A 22,833-nucleotide genomic window follows, 5' to 3' on the forward strand; every position below is an offset into this window, starting at 1 on the left:
GATGTGACTTCTCCATACCTTTCTTGAGCCATTTATTTTCCTCCTTATCCATCCCAGAACCTCCTTCAAATCCATGTGTTCTGGCTACATCCCATCCCATTCCCTTCTTGTCTACAACACACACACACACTTGCTTCCACTTTGAGCATAAGCCTTTCTCATGCTGTCCCCCCCCCCCCGACTTTCCCCGTTTCCCTGTTTGTTTTGCACACTTGTTCTCTCATTCTCTACACTCATGCTACCGACATCTCCATTCACAAGCACCACTTCAATCCCTCTTTTCTTACTTTCCCATTCTTTCACATTGCTTCTTACTTGCTCAGATTCATTCTCTGCACTTATTTCTTTACCTGCCAGCAGCAGTCTTTTCTTTCCAAATGACTCCCACCAAACCATTCAGATGCAGTTGATCACTCTTATACAGTTCAATTCTTCTTTCAAACTCATTCCGCACATTAATAAACTGCACTCCTTTTTCTTCACACATTTCTGCTAACATATCATTTAATTTTTGCTCTCCACTCATCTCATCATCACTCTCATACTTGGGAAATACACTGACTACCTTTACTATCACACTGTTATCTTTTATCCTTCTCAAGAACCTCCTGATATCTAATCTTACATTCTCCTTGTTCCCAGCCAAGTCATATGTCCCTTACTACTACCAACTCCTTTGCTTGCTTACTCCTCATATCCAATGCTTCAATCATTCTATTCATTTTATCTCCAGGAAAACAAACCTTGTGCATCTTCTCATTTACCACACCTCTAATAATCAAATCCCCCATACAATGCCAATCTTCCTCAAGTACTGTTTCTGTTATGATACCATGTTCCCTCATATTTAAACAAGCCTCATGGTCCATCAGAATATCACACTTCCTACATACCCATACTTGCTCCTTTCTCTTATTCAGCCACTCCACATAAACATCCATAACATCTTCCAATGCATATATACGTTACTGGCACTGTATCATTTATGAAAAATCTATGCCATTCACTTTACTTGTCTTTCGCACCAACCTATGCAACAATCTACCTTTCAGTGCTATTTTGTATCAGAGCTCTAACAAGAAACAATGAATTTAAAGTAATATCGCCAATGAAATTAAGCCAAACACTACAAATCAGACAATATCACCATACATTATATATAAAATTTAATTATCTTGTTGCAGCCCTAAACACTCGCCACTTCATATACATATATAGATGGATAGAAAAGATAGATAGATAGACATTCATTATACATTCAGAATCGTGATGACTTGCACCACTGTCAATACTTTACGACAACAGTCCTGTTATTAGTTATATTAATCTTTTCCCTCAAGTTTACAGGTTCTATCCTCCAGGCCTATATATTTGGTGTTTCTCTATGCTACATAAAGTTTTATTTTTTAAACATTTTATTAACAGTGTACACACACACACACACACACACACACACACACACACACACACACACACACACACACACACACATAAACACAACATATAAAATAAAATTGTATACTACAAATATTAATGATTCTTTTACTTACTCACTCTCACACACACAACCTTAAAACATTGTGTCAAATCTTTTCTGACATTAAATATAAAATATCTGCAAAGGCAGAAGTTAATATATTTCAGTTAGAGAGTGCACTGGAAAGTCCAAAACACATGTCCTCCACATTAATATCAAGTGATCTGAGATAATCGAAGATCTCTAAGGGAAACAACAGTAACAAATTTTCTTGCACTCGATCACAAAAGAAATTACTGTTCATACCTGTAACTTCAATATGTGCCTTTCTACAATATATTCAGTTTCTTTTAAGGCAAGTACCAAAAACATTAGCAGTTTACTTTATAAAATTCAGATATCCAGTAGAAAGAGAATACAACTCTTTTGGAATTTTGTTGCATTTTTACTTGAAAAATGTCAGTTCCACAAACACAGAGATCAGCTTTCTATCTAATATTCAATAAAAAAAAAAAATGAAAATTACAACAGTGAAGTCACATTAACATCTCAACAGGAATTTGAATAAGGAACACACGCACCAACAGAAAAAAAAATTCAATCCTTATATTTTTCTTTATTTCTTAAAGGGAATCATGCACAATCCTCCCTTTTGCTTTTTTTTTTATCCATTCCCTTTCCTTTTTTAGGTCTCTGTCTCTCCAAACTTGCCGTTAGAACAAATGCAATTAGCTCATACATGGGCCTCATAGCCTGAGTTACTTTGGCCATAAATCCAAATAAACCAAATAGCTTTCTCATGTTCATCAGCTATTCATTTCATATTATATCACAATAAAGCATACAACATATTCTCTTATTTGCAATTGCATGAATGACATCATGACACCCGGGTACACAGATAGCAGAGAGAAGTTTTTCAATAATGGCAGACAAGATACGTTTATTTGCAGCATGTTGAAGTTTCTTTTCCATTTGATTACTATACCATGCACTCAGTTGGGGGGGGGGGGGAACCAACAAGTATTTTAATACCAATGATGTAGTATGTACGTCTTGCAGATTCTTGCTATTGCTATTAAACTGGAAAACTAATTTCACCAGTGACTTCACTCCTGTAATGGCCTGGATGTGCATATATGTCCATAATTACACGGACATGAAGTCCACTGAAGTCAACGTAACCTTTGAATATTATAGAAAAAAATTATATGGATACAAAGCATATACAGTATATTAATCTATATGGCACATTGGATGGTTAAACTATGACACATAGTTAGGCTTAATGGCCCTGCTAGTCAACTGCTAATAACAAAACTACAAGTAGTGCTTTTATATTTTTCTGGCAGTAGAATACCTTTTTAACAACATAACAATATTTTTATTCTGTTCTACTCAGTAGCAGGCTTATCCTACCACTGAGCAGAACCGCTCATATTCTAGGGAATAGCATCCACTGAAGCGGCCTCTGATAAGGGCCACATCAGCCAACACTCTCCCAGTGAAAGTTCAAGAGAGCAAAAACTCTCATTCAACTAAAGCAATACAATGTCAGAGAGTTGTATTTTTTTATAGGTGAACTCTAGGTTGGTGTGTAAAAGTAATTAATAAAGAAAGAGCTATGTGGCTTCATTTTGGTGATGTAAATTATATACAGAAATAGTGGATATTAAAGATCCAATAGTATTTCAAAGACAGATGTATGTAGAAGATATGAAAGTTTTGTAAATTTGACCAGAGAGCTTATCAGAATACAGTCCTTGGCATTAGAGTTACTAGCTTTCACTATGTAAAAGAATATGGCCGCTGCCCAAGTGTTTGTGTCAGGCCAGTGAAACCTTTATTAAATGCGCTAAGAAAAGGAAAATAAATATGGAAAATATCATATATTTTCCACCTCTCTCTCTCTCTCACACATACAGATGGCACCAATCTTACAGTATCCAAAGTTAAATCTGACCTCCTGGCATCACTTTTTTCCTTCAACTCCTGTATAGGTGATGAAGGCAAATCATCTCCTTCCATACCAGTAAATGAGCACCACATTCTTCTTGTGGTTTTTCATCAAAGAGACATAAGAAGAATACTAAATAACCCGGAAAGTAAAAAGTCTTCTAGTCCAGATGGCATCTCTCCAGTTGTACTAAATATTGTGCTGCAGAGCTAATGTCTGTTCATTGGTTGTATGGTAGGCATTTCACAAAGGTCTGTTCATTGGTTGTATGGTAGGCATTTCACATACAACCACTGACCAATCACCATCACTTCTATCATCTCCAAAATAATGGAAAAAGTTATTATTGGTCAACTCTCTTCCTCTTGTATATAAATGACCTGCTTTCTCAGACTTCCAATCCTATCCATAGCTTTGCCAATGACAGTACACTCCATTCCCCCTTTTCATTTGACAAACCTTGTAATGCTTAAGTATTATTATTATTATTATTATTACATGATGCCTCCAAGGAGTCTAAAGACTCATTGAGGGAGGACACCTGCTCTACAACTCTCTGTCTCCACCAAATACAACAAACTGCCACTATCATCATCTACACCAACACCATCTACTGCACACCACCACCACTAATATTTTTTGTCTGAAAATTATGTGTGTATACTCAATGCAGGATGAAAAACCCAAGTTTCTGGGAGGAAACAACCCTGCTACCTCCATGTGAGATCAGCTAAATCACCTTCAACTGAAAAAACGTCAAAAATTGTATTTATAAAGCAATAACTCTGCTCTCAGTAAATGAAATTTCATACTACCAAGGATGTATTTCAAAATATCCTTTTAAAAAAGAATAAAAAATAAGACTTGGATATCCCCCATTCCCAAAATGTAATACCTATGTGTAAAGACAGTACTTTACATGGGACTGTCAACCTTTATGTGCACGAAGTCTGGAATGGCAGAAGAATCAACACTGACCGATCAATGGCATGACAGCAAGATGTGTGGCACATCAAGGGCACACTCCTGACATCTAAAGGACTTGTGGCCAGCCGCCGTGGAAGAGATTGGAGCCTCACCACATATTTATCCATTGTCAACCATGAAACACACCATGTCACAATGTGAAGTTAGAGATGTGGTTGAAACCCCTGCAACCATCAGCTCTTATAGCTACAGGGAAGAAGAGCTTGAAACCGGAAATTGTAAGACAATAACTACTAAGGTAGTGTATGAAGATAATATCCCAAACCCTCCAGGGAGGATCTCAGATGTCCTTTGTCTGAAAACCAGGAGCAATCTCTTGAAAATAGTAACATGGAACGTCAGAACACTCTACGAGGCAGGCAAATTAGATAAACTACTCCAGGAATTAGAAGTGATGAAGGCCGATATCGCAGGTATCAGTGAAGTGAGGTGGACAGATACAGGCATAATAAGAAGAAAAAAATCACACTATAATCTACTCTGGAAGTGACTTACACCTTAATGGAGTAGCGCTTGTCCTAAGTAATAGAATTACAAAATCTCTACAGGGATATTGGTCCATAAATGACAGAATCATAACAGCCAAAATAACTGCACAACCATTCAACCTGTATATTATCCAAGCATATGTGCCAACCCAAGACCACCCAAATGAAGAGTTGGAACAATTTTATGAAGACATCCAAACTGCAATCTCCAGTACTAAGTCAGATGATGTTATTATAATGATGGGTGACCTAAATACAAAAGTGGGCTCAGAAAATATCTCATTTTGCATGGGAAACCAAGGGCTTGGAATCAGAAATGAAAGAGGTGAAAGATTAATTCAATTCTGTGAAACCAATTACCTAATAATTGCCAACAAACTGTTTAAACATCCTCCCAGAAGACTATATACCTGGAAAAGCCCTGGGGACATTTATAGAAATCAAACTGACTATATAACAATAAGCAAAAGATTCCGAAATGCAATAACACAAACAAAAACATATCCTGGAGCAGACATAGGATTGGACCACAACCCAGTGATTGCAAAAATCAAAATAAAACTTAAGATACCAAGCCAATCATTCATAAGAGAAACTTATAATTCAGACTCGCTTAACAACCAAGAAGTTAAAGCCTGCTTTATAAAAGAATTCACAAAATCCCTTAACAAGTCTGATACCACAACTCACACAGAAAATAGAACACCAGTCGATGAAATTAAAATGAACTGGCAAACATTCAAGAATAGCATCAATGAAGCAGCCAAAAATACACTCCCACAATTAAAAAGGAAAAGGAATAAACCCTGGATGAATGAAAAAATACTAATGTTGATGGAACAAACAAAAAAGTTAAAGAACAAACCTGAATATAAAAGCATGAATAAAGAAATAAAAAAAGAATGCAGGAAAGCCAAAGAGGAATGGATTAAGAATAAATGTATAGATATAGAAAACCTTGATAAAAAACACAGAAGCAGAGAAATGCATGAAAAGATCAGAGAAATGACAAGCAGGACAAATACAGCAAATTAGAGACTCAAGAGACCATATTCTAATGGATAAAAAAGAAATCATGGAAAGATGGATTGAATACATAAGGAAATTATACGAACAACAAAGAAATGATATTCCTGAACAGACTGATTTAGAAGGACCATCCATTTTACTCTGTGAAGTTGAAAATGCCATCAGAAAAACTAAATCCACTAAAAGTTGCAGGAATAGATAACATCTTGGCAGAATGGTTGAGGGCTCTCGATGAAGGAGGACTGAAATTTCTAACAAAATTATGCCATAAAATATATGAGACTGGATTTCTACCCAAAGATATTAATCACTCAATTTTCGTTCCAATTCTCAAAAAAAAAAAACAAAAGCTACAAGATGTGAAGAGTACAAGACAATCAGTCTCATCAGTCAAGTATCAAAAGTCCTCCTATACGTTATTCTTGAAAGAAATAAAAGAAAAATAAACATAGAAATAAATGATACACAAAGTGGCTTCAAGGAAAATGTAGGTATAAGAGAAGGTATTTTCAACATCAGAACCATCATAGAAAGATATCTAGAAAAACAAAACGATGTGACCTCTGCTTCATAGATTACAAAAAGGCATCCGACAATGTCCAACATCAACAATTAATTGAAATCCTTTCAAAAATAGGCATGGATGGAAAAGACATTAGGCTATTAACTAATCTCTACTGGGAACAGACTGCATCTTTGAGAATAAATAGAGAGACCTCAGAAGAATTCCCTGTTCAGAACAGTGTGAGACAAGGCTGTGTCTTTTCTCCGATTCTCTTTAACCTGTACACAGAAGAAATATTTAATAAAATTAGTAGCCTCAAAGGAATCACTGTAGGGGGCAGAAATATTAATAACCTAAGATATGCAGATGACACGGTTCTTCTAGCTGAAAACAAATATGACCTCAAAACTCTTATAGATGAAATCCTCAAGTACAGCGAACAGTATGGCCTCAGTTTCAACTTTAAAAAGACAAAAAGCATGATAATTTCAAAAGAAAAGGAAATACCAAAAATATGCATCAATATATAGCAGGGTTTTTTTCTCCTGGGAACTCGGGTTTTTCATCCCGTATACAGACAAATCGGCCCTTCAGAACACACACAATTTACAGACAAAAAAAAAATACTAGCTGTGGTGGCCAATAGATGGCACTGCTGTAGATGATTGGTAGTAGAGGTTTGGTGTAGTGGTGGAGATGGAGAGTTGTACAATAGGTGCCCTCCTGGACTCCTTGGAGCTGTCATGAATAATAATAATAATAATAAAAGGAAATAAATTAGAACAGGTGTAAACATACATATACCTCGGACACTTGATCACAGAGAATGGCAGGACAGAAGATGAAATTAGAAAAAAGGATTGAAATTGCAAGGTCAACTTTCAACAGTATGAAAAATCTACTAACATCTAGAGAATTAAATCTGAAAACAAGACTAAGAATCTCCAAATGCTACATATGGTCCACGTTATTATATGGAGTAGAGACATGGACACTCTCCAATCTGAGTGTGAAAAAACTGGAGGCCTTTAAAATGCGGATGCTGCAAAGAATTATGAGGATATCATGGAAAGACAAATGATGAAGAGGTACTAGAGATGGTAGGCATAAACAGAAGCCTGATGAAAGAAATTAAAAAGAGAAAAGTCAGCTATTTTGGACATATTCTGAGACATAACTGCCTACAAAGGACACTTTTTGAAGGAACTGTTGATGGAAAAAGAAAGAAAGGAAGACAACGACTGGAGTGGATGAAAAATGTAGAAGACTGGACCTATCTCTCATATGAGGAATGCAGGCAGAGAGGTGCAGACTAGGACATGGTGGAGATACATGGTAGTCAATCTCCTGGTGGGAGAAGACACCTGACAGGACAGGAAAGACAGTACCAATTCTCCTCTGGGTGGATGGAATGTAATGAAATTTGGTCTTTGAAATCCTGACTAATATTTACACAGTCATTTCAATTTTGGTTTCACTGTGTTTACAGTACACACTAAAAATGACTAAGTTCAAGTTCATGATAATGAATGATGTTGCTACACAAGAACTGTTATGAAATTCATTCATAATTTCCTACTTCTCTTAAAAAAATATATTTTAACATACTTAAACATATTTATATTTTCTTATTATCAAAATTTAGAAACAGTTTCAAATACCTCGTCTAAGTGCTTAGCTAAATATTCAGCACACTGGTCTTCTAACCTAGGCAGTTCAAAAAGCCTTGCTGTACGAACAACTGCTACCACATTAGCTGGATCCAAGTGCTGACCAATGACATTAGCACAGAGACGTTTCAAACCCCCTAACAGATAAATATCTGCAGCATATAAGACATCGAAGACATTTGCAGGTAATAGCTGTAAGAACAAAATATGTAGTGTGAATTACTCCTTAAAATATGAATTACAATGGGGAAAAAAAAATTAAGAATTTGAAACTGTGATTTACAGTAATGAAACTGTTCAATATTGCAGTACTCATTCAAATTTAAGTATTGAGGTATGCAATTTCACCATTTGTATAGAGAGAGAGAGAGAGAGAGGTATTATTAGCACTTAATAATAAGAGAAAAGCCCCCCCCTTTTCTATCTCCTTCTCCCACTATTAAATGCACCTATGAAAAGCAGAAAACATAAAGCACAATTAGTGCCATGAGTGGTAGAGTAAAAGGTGATGCAATGTGGCAATCCTACTCTAAATGCCAAACATGACATTTTAAGGCTTTTGCCTTCAATAAGCTGCCTTGTAGTGTGTGTGTGTGTGTGTGATGAGAGTTATTTCCTCCGCCAACTAAATGCTTTCAAATGTATCCAAACCACAGTAATTCAAACTCAGTCTCTTAATTACATATAATATATGTAATTAAGAGACTGGGCTCACATTCATCACAGAACTTAATCATATAGTGATTAAGTTCTGTGATGTACTGAAAGCAGACAGCAGAGATAGAAATATCCAAATTATTCTTGAATGAAAAGCAGGAAAACTAGAAATTGGCAAATCAATTATTTTTATAGGTATTATTTCTGGGAAAATTCCCATATTATTCCTCTAAATTAAACTATTATTTTAATAGCTAATATAGCTTACTTTTGTTTAGGAATGCCCCCCCCCCCTTTTTTTTTTACAATGTCATTGGCTCTTTACCCAAATCTTAGGACATTACTGAAGTGTTATAAAACTAATATATGAAGAATAATATAGGAGGAAAATTTGGACATACCTTTTCTGGATGTTGTTTAAGGTGACAGAAAACAACATCCAAAAAAAGGCAGCATGCTCAAATTTTCTTCTTATATTATTCTTCATATATTAGTTTTATAACACTTCAGTAATGCCCTAAGATTTGGGTAAAGAGCCAATGGCATTGTAAAAAAAAAAGGGGGGGGGGCACTCCTAAACGAAAGTAGGCTATATTAACCATTAAAATAACAATTATTTTTAGTTGTGTTTCATAAAAAAATGAATCTATTAATTCATTTTGTCCACCCAAGATGCTAGCTGAATGGATTTCGTTCTTGGTATTTGGAACTTATAAAAATGTGTCAATGATTTTTATTTTATTATTATTATTTCTGGAACTCCTATGAATTTGTAAGATTCATCATGGAAGGCCTATCTTTCCCTTTTACTGTCTGCACATTTACTATTAGGCAATGCATTCCATGTTCAAACTACCCTCCATGTAATAAAGCCACTTCTCATCCTCTTACTCATCACCTCCTTTCAAAGCTTCCAGGGATGGCCTCTTATCCTTATTTATTTCCATTGTTCTGCTATATGAAAAATCTCCTAAGTGTCAATCCTGTAAATACCTCTGAACAGTGCAAATGTCTCAGTCATGTAACCCCTTCTTTTTCTGTCCACCAAACTTTTCAATCAGACAATTTGCTGGGGCACAAAGGAGCAAAATGTTTTGAATAACTCAACTCTTACCTGGATGGATAGAATTTAATAAAATCGTGATTTAGAATGAACCACTGGCTGAATGGGCTTTAATGAAATACAGTATTTAAGATTGCTATGAAAATTTGTTGAATTGTTCCATTCAGATCATTTGATAATTTTATAACACTTTAAACCATGTAACACATTTCTGGTTCACTTTTTTCGTTGTGTCATCATTAGATGACGTAAAGCAGACATCATCTATTGATATTAATAATATGATAACAATAATAATTCCTCCCTGGGCTTGACGGACTTTGTAATGATATTTAGTAATTAGGTTTACTATTAAAATTTGTTGAGTCACTTCAATGGAATATTTTAATGAAAAAACTGGCAAAACAAAATTACTTTTACAAAAGTTTGTTGAATTCACATGTGCTAAAATATTCTCTGGGCTGAAATGTTTGATGATGATTGGTATCACAATCCAAGAATATCATGACAAATTACACCCTTTTCAAGATTATCTGCAAGCAATCATTTCTTTAATGTTTCACTTATTAATGATAAAAGGCATATGACTTTCTTGAAATTGGCTGATTTTTTTAAATATACATACATATATATATTTTTCAATCTGAATGCAAGATACTATAAAAGAAATCACAGTCAGTATATTACTGACTTATACTTCCTTAACAGGTGTTATGCAGACAAGATTTTTTTTTGATGCTGTAGTGAGCAGTATATTGGCTTAGACCTATGTAGTTATTATAAAGACATAAGATAATAGGTTTAAAATGTGAATGTTCTTCACTATGTGATGTATTCATAATAGTAAATATTCAGCAAACCTTTGAAAACACAGGTTGTGACTTATCAGTGTCTTATGACATTCAGTATTCATTTCCAAACCTTAGGTGTTAAAGCAAAGGAAGAGATAGCCTTGGCTTCAAAATCCTCCAAGTAAATATTTGCTACAAAGCCTTTTAACATCATAATTATCCAGGTTTATGCCCCTACGATCACTACTACTGATAATACTTCTATTTCAGCATACTAAATTTGACTCATTTTAAACCATAATAGTATACTAGTAAAATTTATCATGATTATTATAATTAAATCTAATACATATTCAAGGTGTTGCGGCTTTCATTATCATTAAACCAGATGTTATCAAGATAAGGTGGTTAAAGCCTTATGTCCAGTCTTATGTCTATCAAATGAATATTCATCAGCCAGTTTATTTGTTTTGCAAGAGTTACAAAACAAATAAACCGATTCTGAGTTGCCAGAAGAAAAAAAATCCTGTAATCTATGCCTAAGACTTGCTAGCTTAGTCTTGTTTTCAGACAGGACTAAGTTAGCTGGTTAGTGAGACTAAAGTTTTTATTACAGAGAAGAACTGAATGAGATTTCATTTCCATATATATCCTTGATACATGAACTATGACATATTGTGCTGCAAAGGAAACAATGCTTGTGCACAAAACACCTGCTAAGGAAATATAGCAATTCACAATGGAAGGAAAATAACTCTTTTCTTTCCATGATAAAGAACTCTGTGTAAACACATTACATTTTTAGGTACATTTCACAACAATGCATAAGTACCTATTAAAGTTGCTTTTGTTCATCTGTTTGCACACACACACATAACAACGATGCTCTAACTGGATGGATGTTGTTGAAATTTGATATTTGGGATCTTTGCTAATATTTGTGAACCATTTCACTTATTTTGGTTTAAACTGGAAAACTTTTAGTACCTAAATTATGCAAAATAAGATGAAATTATATGAAATTATATCCTGCAACAGTATTATACCAAAGTAGACATTTAGTACAAGAACAGAATGCTTATAGAAAGTAAAAAGGCAAACAAGAATGATAACTGTCACTCAGTATATCACTTGAGACCACAATTATATTGATACAATCACAATTTGATACTCATAAATTCAATATGTGCATGTATGCACACACACACACACACAAAGAAGAAACATATTAAGACAGGAAAACACATTAAATATTAGGCATATGGAAATTAATGTGAATCTGTGAATGATACATTGTACCATTCTTGAATATGTTTCATCCTTTTTTCTGTATGTACAAATGTTTATTGTAATTGTTGTTGGTATGAATATATCATAAAAAGGTCTTCAAACCTTACAGATGATAACAGTTATGTAACAAGTAAAGTTTCAGTAGAATTCTAATCTGTAAGTCATTAGTTTTGTTGGATTTTTTTTAATACTAGATTATTATTATTATTTATTTATTTTTTTAGGTTTACAGTTTAAAGTGGGTGATGGCAACCCTGTAACACAAACATCATAAAGTGAAATGAATATGTTGGCAATCCACTAAACAATAAAGAAAGAACCTGAATTCTGCCTCTAGAATGAACTTATATATCTTGAAAGATGAAACAATGTGCTATACTATATCCATATTTCTAAACAAAGGTTTGAGAAAAAGGTTTGTTTTTATGGAGGATAAATTCCTCCCCCCCTTAATGAATTCAAGAAAACACTAAATTTTAATATTGTAAGAGGAAGGTAATGTGCAGCAACTACAAAAATGAGATAGATCAAGGAAACTACTGAGATGAAAATGTTAAGAAAAATTGAAGGTGTAACAATATTAAACAAAATTCAAAACTCACAAACCACAGAAAATTGTAAAATATAGTCAACAAATGATTGGATTCAAAAATGGAAAGAAGAAGAATCGAAAAACCATACTGAAAGTATGTAGCAAAACTGACTGGTAAAGAAAGTAAAGAAGTGGATACCAAGGGGAAAGAAGAGGAAGACAGAGGAGAAGATGGCCTTGAAATTGAAGGCATTATAAGCATTTATGCTTAATAAGTAAAGAAGTAAAGAAGGAGAGGAAAAGTACATCCAGTTTTACCCAACCACACACACAGCACTGATGTAAGTTTTATATACTTTCATGTGTGTTTCATATATAAAAAGAGGATACCAATGCTAAATAGAGCTATCTCTCACAGCTGATTGCTATATCCATATTAATTATCAAATTAGTTCCTCTCGTAAAGTGAAAATATGATCCTGACAGCCTCTATTTTGCCTGAATCCAGCTTGTTCTTCATCAATCTTCACTTTTACAATCCTTCTCAACCATTTCTCAAGTATACTTGCATAAATCTTACCAGGAAAACTCGGTAGAGAAATACTTCAGTATTTTCTACTGATTATCATGAGATAATCAGTAATTTTCACATTCAGTTTTATTTCCCTTTTTGTATATGGGTACTATGAGAGCTCTACTCCAGTCATCTGGAATTCATCCCTCTGTCCAGGTCTTCTGAACTATGCAGTGCAGCCACTTAAGACTTTTATACCTCCATAATTCAGCATTTCTGGTCAAATATCATCTACTCCCACTGCCTTTCCACATTTCAGGATTTTGATGGCTTTTTCTACTTCAAATATGGATATGTAATCCTAATTGCATGTCTGTTGAGTGTTTTTTACCACTGTGCTGAGTGATAATGTTGGAATCTTGACAGGTTACAAATTGATTTGGAGGAAAATTGTAGACAGGAGATTAGTGGTAATGAAAGTTTTTCATGTAGTACTATCATATCCTGTACACCCCTTGAAGGTAGATGTCAGGAATTTGATGATGTTTCCTCTCGTGTGTTAGATCAGAGGTGGTATGTCAGCTCCATCTGAAGATGCTGCAGTAAAGTGGTTCTCCAAGCCACCAGACAAATAGTAAATGAGACTAAATCCAATGGCAATGCATCAAGAATTCCCAATAACCAGCAAATAATCTTACTGCCACTTACTCTGTCGGGCTGTGTTGCCTGGAGGGAGCCTCATATAGCAGTATGCATGGAACAGTGCTGTGGTTAAACATGGACAGGAGACAGGGTATTCACTATGTATGTGGCAAACCATATGCATGAATTATTTCATCCCTACACACTGAATCTGCTCTGTATTTCACTTTCTGACTTTAACAATCATGAAATTTAAAAAAAAAAATAAATAAAATAAAATGGTTCTCACCCATGAAAGACTTACATAAACCTTCTTCTCTTCTTCTTCAGCCTTCTGGTTCTGTCCACTGCTGGACGAAGGTCTCCCCCCCCATGATTTTCCAGATCACTTGGTTTTCTGCTTCTCCCATCCATCTCACTCCTGCAATTTGTTTCAGTTCATCTCTCCACCTTCTTCTTGGTCTTCCTCTTTGTCTTGCTCCATCCATTGGTCTCCACTCTGTTGTTTTTCTAGTCCATCTCCCGTCACTGCATCTGGCAATATGGCCAGCCCATCTCCACTTAGCCTGTTTAATGTATTTTACAATATCCATGACACCTGTTTGAGATCTTATCCAGATATTTGTCTTCCTATCTCTTAATGTTATTTTTAGCATACTTCTTTCCATGCGATGTTGTGTTGTTCGCAGCTTTCTGTTTAGGGCTTCTGTTAAAGTCTATGTTTCTCTTCCATATGTTAGGACAGGAAGTATGCACTGATCAAAAGCTTTCCTTTTTAGACTCATAGGGATGTCACTTCTGAATATGTCTCTCATTTTCCCATAAGCCATCTATCCAAGGTGAATTCTTCGTTCAATCTCTTTTCTTTGGCACTCCTGAAAGGATAACAATTGGCCCAAATATACATATGAAGTAACTTGTTCTATTTCATGGTTTTCAACTTTGATAGTTCTATGGCTTATGTATTTATTCATCATTATTTTTGTTTTTTCTCTATTTATTTTTAATCCAATTTCTCTGGAGGCTTCGTTTAGCTGATTTAGCCTTTCTTCCAGATCTTCAAGATTATCTGCTATCAGGACAATACCACCTGCAAATTTCAGATGATGCAGCCTTTCCACATAAACCTTGCTTACATAAAATAGTACATTCATACTGTAGGTGGGCTAGAAATTTTTTCCCTATTTTTGTTAATTTTTAAAATTTGTTTAATTTGTTAATTATGTTAATTAAATACACTAAAATATGCATTACATTGAAACTGTAGATCAGATAGCCTTTAACCCCCCCCCCCCCCCAAATAAAAACCCACTTCCCATATTCAGTTCACTAACATTTAGAACCTTAACAAAATCAAAAAGAGCTGTAAACATGCATTTCTTAAAAAACATCAAATCCAGAATCTCTCTTTACACTGGCTCAAATTTCCTTGCATTTGTTTGTTGTCTTTATTGTGTTCTAAATTTTGATAACCATCCCGACCTTCTTGATTGTTTATATATATATATATATATATATTGTAAAAATAGAGTTGAATGACTTAAACCGAGAGTTAAGTAAAAAAAGGTTTAATAGTAAAACACAACTAGTTTCGGCTTATAACAGCCTTCATCAGGTGACATTATAAAAGAAAAGAAAAAACACTGAAGCTTAAAGAAGCTATGAACAAGATAGAGAGTCTCTATACATAATTAGGATGAAAACGTTGTAGTTGTATTTAAAGCTGTTCTTTCGTTTGTTGCATTGTTGGGAGAGTGCGTGCTTGCAGCATCATGTGAATGCCAGTACCTGATTACTGCTGAATGGCTATCTGGGAGGTTGTAGCTCAAGTTATTATTTAGATGTTCAGGGTTGAGGATGATTTCCCTAGATTCTACGATTTTTCTCTCCATTTCATCATGGCAACGAAAAATGTTGGTAGATCTGTCCCAGCAGACTGTATGACTTGGGTTATCATCATTAGGATCAGCCAAGAAAAGGATATGGCTTGATAAGGCGCTGGCTCGCTGTCTCTTGTAAGCAATGTCCCTCATGTGTTCCTCCATACAAATTCAATAGATTTGTCCGTCTGTCCAAAATAAGGAATATCACAATCACACCATATTTTGTACACACCAGGATATTTAAGATGATGATGACAAGGTTTTGGGTGGCTTATTAAGGAGCAGATTTTTGGAAGTGGAGTGAACAAAGTTCCAATATTGTATTTTCTTAGAACCTTGGCTAATTTTTGTGAAACTGAACTTATGTAAGGAATAGATATATTGCCTTTAAATGTATTTATTTCTTCTGTGTGATGACTAGGAGGATTAAGAAGGAATTTTTCAATAATTCTTTTAGAATATCCATTAAGTAAGAAAGTAATTTTGAGATAGGTGATTTCTTTATGAAGTTCATCTGGGTCATCAAGAAGAGAGCGAGCTCTATGTCCCAAGGTAGAATTTATTCCAAGTTTTTGGAGAGGGAAGTGATGGGACTGACTATGAAGGTAACTGTTAGTATGTGTAGGCTTTCTATACATTGAAATTTTATGTTTACCAGAAGAGCAGGTCAGTTTTACATCTGGAAAAGGCAGGGAACTATCAGTTTCAAGCTCGGCTGTGAACTTTATACTTGGATGTCGACTACTGAGATGTTTAAGGAAATACATAAGGGAATCATGTCCATGGCTCCAAATGAGGAAAATGTCATCCACATAACGTTTCCAAACCTTAGGTGTTAAAGCAAAGGAAGAGATAGCCTTGGCTTCAAAATCCTCCAAGTAAATATTTGCTACAAAGCCTTTTAACATCATAATTATCCAGGTTTATGCCCCTACGATGACTCACAATGATGAAGAAATAGAAGATTTTTATAATAACTTAAAAAAATCTATAGAATATGTAAAATCAAATGAGATATAATAGTGATGGGTGACTTGAATGCAAAGGTTGGAGAAGGGGAAGAAAATTCAGTTGTTGGAAAATTTGGACTAGGCGACAGAAATGAAAGAGGTGAGAGATTGATACAATTCTGCTTTCAAAACAACTTGCGCATAATGAATACTTTCTTTCAACATCCAACGCACACTAGGACAAACCCAGATAACTCTATAAGAAACCAAATAGATTTCATAATGATAAATAATAGATACAAAAATAATATAACCAACATAAAAACATACCCAGGTGCTGATATAGGTTCAGACCATAACCCTGTTGTGTCTACTTTAAATTAAACTTAAAAACATTTCTAAAAACAATCATACTGAAAGACTTGACTTCACAGCTCTGAATATACCTGACAACATAATGGTGTTTAACTCAGAAATTAGATCGTGTAGGATATAAAACAGAAGACAATATATTTTATAACACAGAGGAAATTGAAAATAGGTGGTCAAATTGCAATATATATGACAAGTGCAATATATAAGGCAGCTAACGAGGTTATTCCAAAAATTAAATACAATAAGAAAAAACCCTGGATGACCGAATCAATACTAGAACTTATGAATGAAAGATGAAAAAAAGAAAAGTACACAACAGTATACTCAGTAAATACTCAATAGAATACTCAGTAAAATTATAAAAAATGAATGCAGGAAGGCTAAAGACAAGTAGCTAAATGAAGAATGTAAAGAAATAGAGGAATTGGACAAGAAACACAATAGTAAAGAAATGCATAAGTCAATCCAAGCCCTGACAAATAAAAAGAAAAATTTCAACCATAATCCTTGAATAAAAGATCAAAATGGAAAAATGCTACTAGACACACAAGATATCATAAAAAGATGGAAAGAATGTGGAAAAGAACTGTTTGACTCTGATTGCACAGATGCACCAGATATACAAAATATGGATGGTGAACCAATTAATTATGAAGAAATAGAATATGCGCTAAGTCAAATGAAAACAGGTAAAACACCAGGCCCTGATCAGATCCCTATTGAATTGTTAAAGAAAGTAAATGAAAACACACTTAATGACCTAAAGGTTATTTTTAATAACATCTATGATACAGGATACATCCCTGATGATCTAAGGAAATCCATCTTTGTCACTATTCCCAAAATTCCAAGAACTTTTGAATGTTCAGAATATAGACTAATAAGTTTAACAAGTCATGTTACAAAATTACTACTGAGAATATGCTAATCACTCGGCCAGCCAGGCTGGCCGAGTGATTAGTGTATCTGCTCTCCCACCAAAAGGCTGCGGATTCGAATCCCGCCACGGGCATGGATGTTTGTGATTGTCTGCGCAAATACTAGTGGTGGTGATCGGCGATAGATAGCATTGGTGTAGTTGCGGTCAGTTGGTGGAGACGAGACAGAGCTGTAGAGCAGGTTCCCTCCTTCGATGAGTCTATTGACTCCCTGGAGGTGTCAAATAATAATAATAATAATAATAATCCTAGAAAGAATAAAAGGCACTTTGTCAGTAGAAACAGAAGACACTCAATCAGGTTTTCAAAAAGACAAAGGTACAAGAGAAGGAATCTTCAATTTGAAAACATTATGTGAAAGAAGCCTTGACAACCAGAAAAGCATATATCTTTGTTTTATTGATTACACCAAAGCATTTGATTCAATAGATCACAAGAAATTAATACATATCCTACAGAATAATGGGTTATAAGGAAAAGATCTATGTATAATTACAAATATATGCTGGAATCAAATGGCCTCAATAAGATATAAAAATACATATTCTGGCAACTTTGAAATCAAAAAAGGAGTAAGGAAAGGATGTCTTATCACCCTTACTGTACAATATATATATAGTTAGCAAGTTTTTAAAAATATTTCAGAACTGAAGGGTGTAAAAGTCGGAGGTTGGAACTTCAACAACTTCAGGTATGCAGATGACACAGTCCTTATAGCTGAATCTGAAGATGATCTTCAAAACTTAGTCACAGAAATTTACAACAGACGCTTAGACATGGGACTAATTATTAACCTAAAGAAAACAAAGTGCATGATTATATCAAAAGAACCAATAAATAAGAAACTAAACATAACTGTTAACAAAAAGAAAATTGAACAGGTTCAGTCTTTTATATATTTGGGACAAATGTTTACAGACAGAGGAAATTCCCTTAAAGAAATAAAAAGAAGAATAGAGATAGCAAGAAAAGCCTTTACTGATGTGAAAACTGTTCTAACATCCAGAGACATTAATATAGACACAAGAAAAATATTAATAAAATGCTATATCTGGTCAAGCCTTCTCTACAACAGTGAAACTTGGACTCTAAATAAAGCAGCAGAGAAAAAATTAGAAGCTTTCGAAATGTGGACTATCAGAAGAATGTTGAAAATATCATGGATAGAGAAAATGAAAAATGAAGATGTTTTAAAGAAAGCAAAAATGAAAAGAACATTAATGAAATAATTAAAGAGCGAAAACTTAAATATTTTGGACATCTAACTAGACAAAAAGGCATTCAGAAATTAATATTAGAAGGAAAATTGGATAGAAAAAGAGGGAGAGGTAGACCCAGGAGAATGTGGTTTGAAGACATTAAGAACTAGGCTGGCTTGAATTACCATAAATATTCCAGAGCAGCAAAAGAAAGAAAAAGGTTCCGTGACATGGTTGCCAACCTCCTTCTAGGGGATGACACTTGAAGAAGAAGATGATAGCTGTAATCAGTAGGTGGTGTTCGGTTAAGGTAAAGTTGTGTATTCATTAAATTCTTTGTGTTTCGTGTTTAGAGTGAGCAAAATGGTGAAGAGATGTAAATTGGCATGAAAGACAAATGCAAGTGGCATAGATTTTTCAAAAATGGTGGGGTGCTGTGAATGCAACATGTTTGTTTGGGGAGAATTTGAAGATATCTATGTGGAGAAGATTAATAGGAGAGATGAGAGAGTTTTGGTATGCAAGCAGTGTACATGCTTATGGATTATGATATGTCATTGCATGGGAGTGGTAGCGGGCAAAAGATCATGGATGTAACTATGGAAGTAAGCAGGGTTCACGGTATGGGTGATGGCATGAAAGACGATGCAGCTGATTTGAAAAACTACTTCAAAATACTGTTGAATAATTTATCAGTGAACTTTACCACAGATGCTTTGCCAGAAATAATAATCAGAAAAATAACTTCCGATTATGTGTAATACTACAATGCAAGAAATTAAAACTGCACTAAAAACCAAAATGAAAGCACCTAAAATGGATGGTATAATGGCAAAGCCTATAAAACATGGGGGATGGGAAGAGTTTGGAAAACAACCACTACTAAATATCTGTAGTACAGCTCTAGCTACATGGAACATTTCATCACAATAGAGAGAAGGCATAATAATACAAACACCCAAAAAAGCAATCACACTGCTTCCTGCTGTACTAAAAATCGATAGCAGAATGCTTCTAAATTGAACTGAACTACCATATGACACCTCTTCTACTCAAAAATCAAGCAGATTTATTGAAAAACAGAAACGCTGTTGAGCATATTCACATCCTTGGTAGGTTACTAGAAGGAGCAAGAGATAAAGACTTTCCTTTAATCTTCAACTTCATAGATGCTCAAAAGTCTTTGATTCAATCATAACTATCATTTTTCAGAAAATAGCAATGTATACTAAATATTAATTATAATAACTTTAATTAATACTTTCCTATATTTTGCCAATGTAACATTGCCATCATCAGGGATTACAAAAACAATGATATGTGCATGCAGACACTCTAATACTGGGCAAATGGCACCCCATAGTGAGCTAAATTGGGCCATCTTGGATGTTTGGCTGGAGATCTGACAATAAGTGCTTTCCAAATTAGGGGAAGTTTAATGCACCCAAATTTGTTGGGGTTTGGAAAGGTTCTCAGTGCTGCAGCAAATTCAAGGAATAGCCTCTCATATTTGTATTGCTGCGATGCAATAAAGTGGCTTTTTTTTTCAGCATATCCTGTTGTGGGTCCAAAGCACGGTCAGCAAGTCTAGAGTGGCTGTAATGGTAGAAATGGATGTAGTCCTTGCGTTCAGACATTCTGATATTGACTCTCCTGCTTATTTGGATGGAGTAGGACAGTTTGCAACTGCAAGGTACCTGGTAGGTCTAGGGAGTATAAATTGCAACAACTACAGCAAGAACTTCTAAACATCAAAAGATATATGAAACTCAGTGGCTTCTCAGAGCAGACCACATAACATCTTTTTGATTCTTATAATCTTTACTCAAATAACAAGGAAACAGTATGTAGAGTCCCGTTCCCATGCATATCTGGCATCTCAGAACCAATTACTAGAATTCTTAAGTATAATCTAGTGGCTAAATTTATTCCTGTCAACAAACTCTCATCATGATTTCCATCTTCTAAAGATAAACATTCCCTTCTTGCCCTTCCTGATGTCTACTAAGTTCCTTGTGATTGTCACCTTTCTTACTTCAGACAAACTGGATGATCAGTGGAAAAGAGAATGCAAGAACAGCAGTCTTATATCATCAACAGGAAATGTGAGAAATCTGGTCTTGCACAACATGGAATAGATGCAGACTGCACTATCCTGTGATCTGACACACAATTTCTCCATCTTTGTTGCTATAAAACTTGAATGTTTATTTAAATAAAGTGATGAAACCTTACTTCAACATCCAACAGCTGCCTATCAACTACCAAGATATGGAAGAGTCTTATTCTAAGCACACATCATTAATTTATTTTAAAAAAAATTAATAATACAGTTAATTAATAACCAATAACAATATTTCTTCAGCTATATCTTTGCATTGTTTTATGTATAACATCATGCAGCTCATAGTTTCAAATTAATCCACTGTTCACATTCTACTTTGTAATCAACTAACATTGCTACCAATGATGGCCTGTAATTTTCAGACTGAAATATACGACCCTGGAATAAATATTATTCACTTCTATTATATTTATGGCTATTTTGCCTGCTTCTGTTTAGGAGTGCCCCTGTTTAAATGTCATTGGCTTTTTTACTCATGGATTCTTAAGGCATTGTAGATGTATATTTACCAATAAATATATGTAGCATAAAGGAAGAGAAATTTACACATACCTTTTTCTGGGTGTTGTGGCTTTTTTTTTCTTTTTGCAATGTCCAAACTACTGTGTGTGTGTGTGTGGGGGGGGGGGGGGTTGGCAATGTGGGAGAATTAAATAGAAATGGAAAAAACCCAGGTTTTTTGAATAATATATATATATATATATATATATATATATATATATATATACACACATATATATTATATTATTAGGGATGGGTGGAGCATTTTTTTATATTTATATGGTCTGAACACATGGATGAAGTGGATGCTATGTCAGGTCAGGTAGGTGCTTCTGCTTTTGAAGTGTTTGTGTTACCGCCTATTGGTCGGGGTTGTGACCTCAATTTTATGTTGTGAAGCTTCCAAACCTTGGAGATTATGTAGGGCCTGTGGACATTGATAGAGTTCGCGTCACATTTTTATGGCTATTGTTTCCGATACTCTATCAACGTCCACAGGCCCTACATAATCTCCAAGGTTTGGAAGCTTCACAACATAAAATTGAGGTCACAACCCCGACCAATAGGCGGTAACACAAACACTTCAAAAGCAGAAGCACCTACCTGACCTGACATAGCATCCACTTCATCCATGTGTTCAGACCAAGCATAGTCGAAACGGACCGTACCCCATCAACCCCCTTCCCCCCCTCTAAAAATCAGTTGCTGTTTTCAACTCCGTCACCCTTTCCCACCCTATATAAATATAAAAAAATGCTCCGCCATCCCTAATAATATAATATATATGTGTATATATATATATTATTCAAAAAACCCGGGTTTTTTCCATTTCTATTTAATTCTCCCATGTTGCCCCCCCCCACACACACACAGTAGTTTGGACATCACAGAAAGAAGAAAAGCCACAACACTCAGAAAAAGGTATGTGTAAATTTTTCTTCCTTTATGCTACATATATTTATTGGTAAATATACATCTACAATGCCCTAAGAATCCATGAGTAAAAAAGCCAATGACATTTAAACAGGGGCACTCCTAAACAGAAGCAGGCAAAATAGCCGTAAATATAATAGTTAGTTAAGAGGAGTAACATGGGAGTTTTCCCAGAAATAATATCCATTATTCACTTCTTTCGTTGTGTTATCGTGTGAATTGAAGAAACCTTATGGCACAAATTTCTCTTAAATAATATTTCACAGATCATCTCTTTAAACACATTTCACCTAAACCTACAATATGGTATGGTATGGATATGTAGAT

At 34.8% G+C, this 22,833-nt stretch overlaps 1 protein-coding gene across 1 annotated transcript in view; it reads right to left on the reverse strand.

Moving 5' to 3' along the window:
• Nucleotides 1–22,833, reverse strand: part of LOC150094593 (ankyrin repeat and BTB/POZ domain-containing protein 1-like) — a 307,835-nt gene that overhangs the window by 11,794 nt on the left and 273,208 nt on the right. The window contains exon 11 of the mRNA XM_090412059.1: nucleotides 8,105–8,305. Coding sequence (XP_090268185.1) covers nucleotides 8,105–8,305 — 201 coding nt within the window. The remainder of the gene's footprint in view (nucleotides 1–8,104; nucleotides 8,306–22,833) is intronic.

The sequence above is a fragment of the Typopeltis vanoorti genome, chromosome 22 (assembly GCF_054136105.1).
Source record: "Typopeltis vanoorti isolate ZY-2024b chromosome 22, IOZ_Tvanoo_1.0, whole genome shotgun sequence".
Classification (NCBI taxonomy): Eukaryota; Metazoa; Arthropoda; class Arachnida; order Uropygi; family Thelyphonidae; genus Typopeltis; species Typopeltis vanoorti.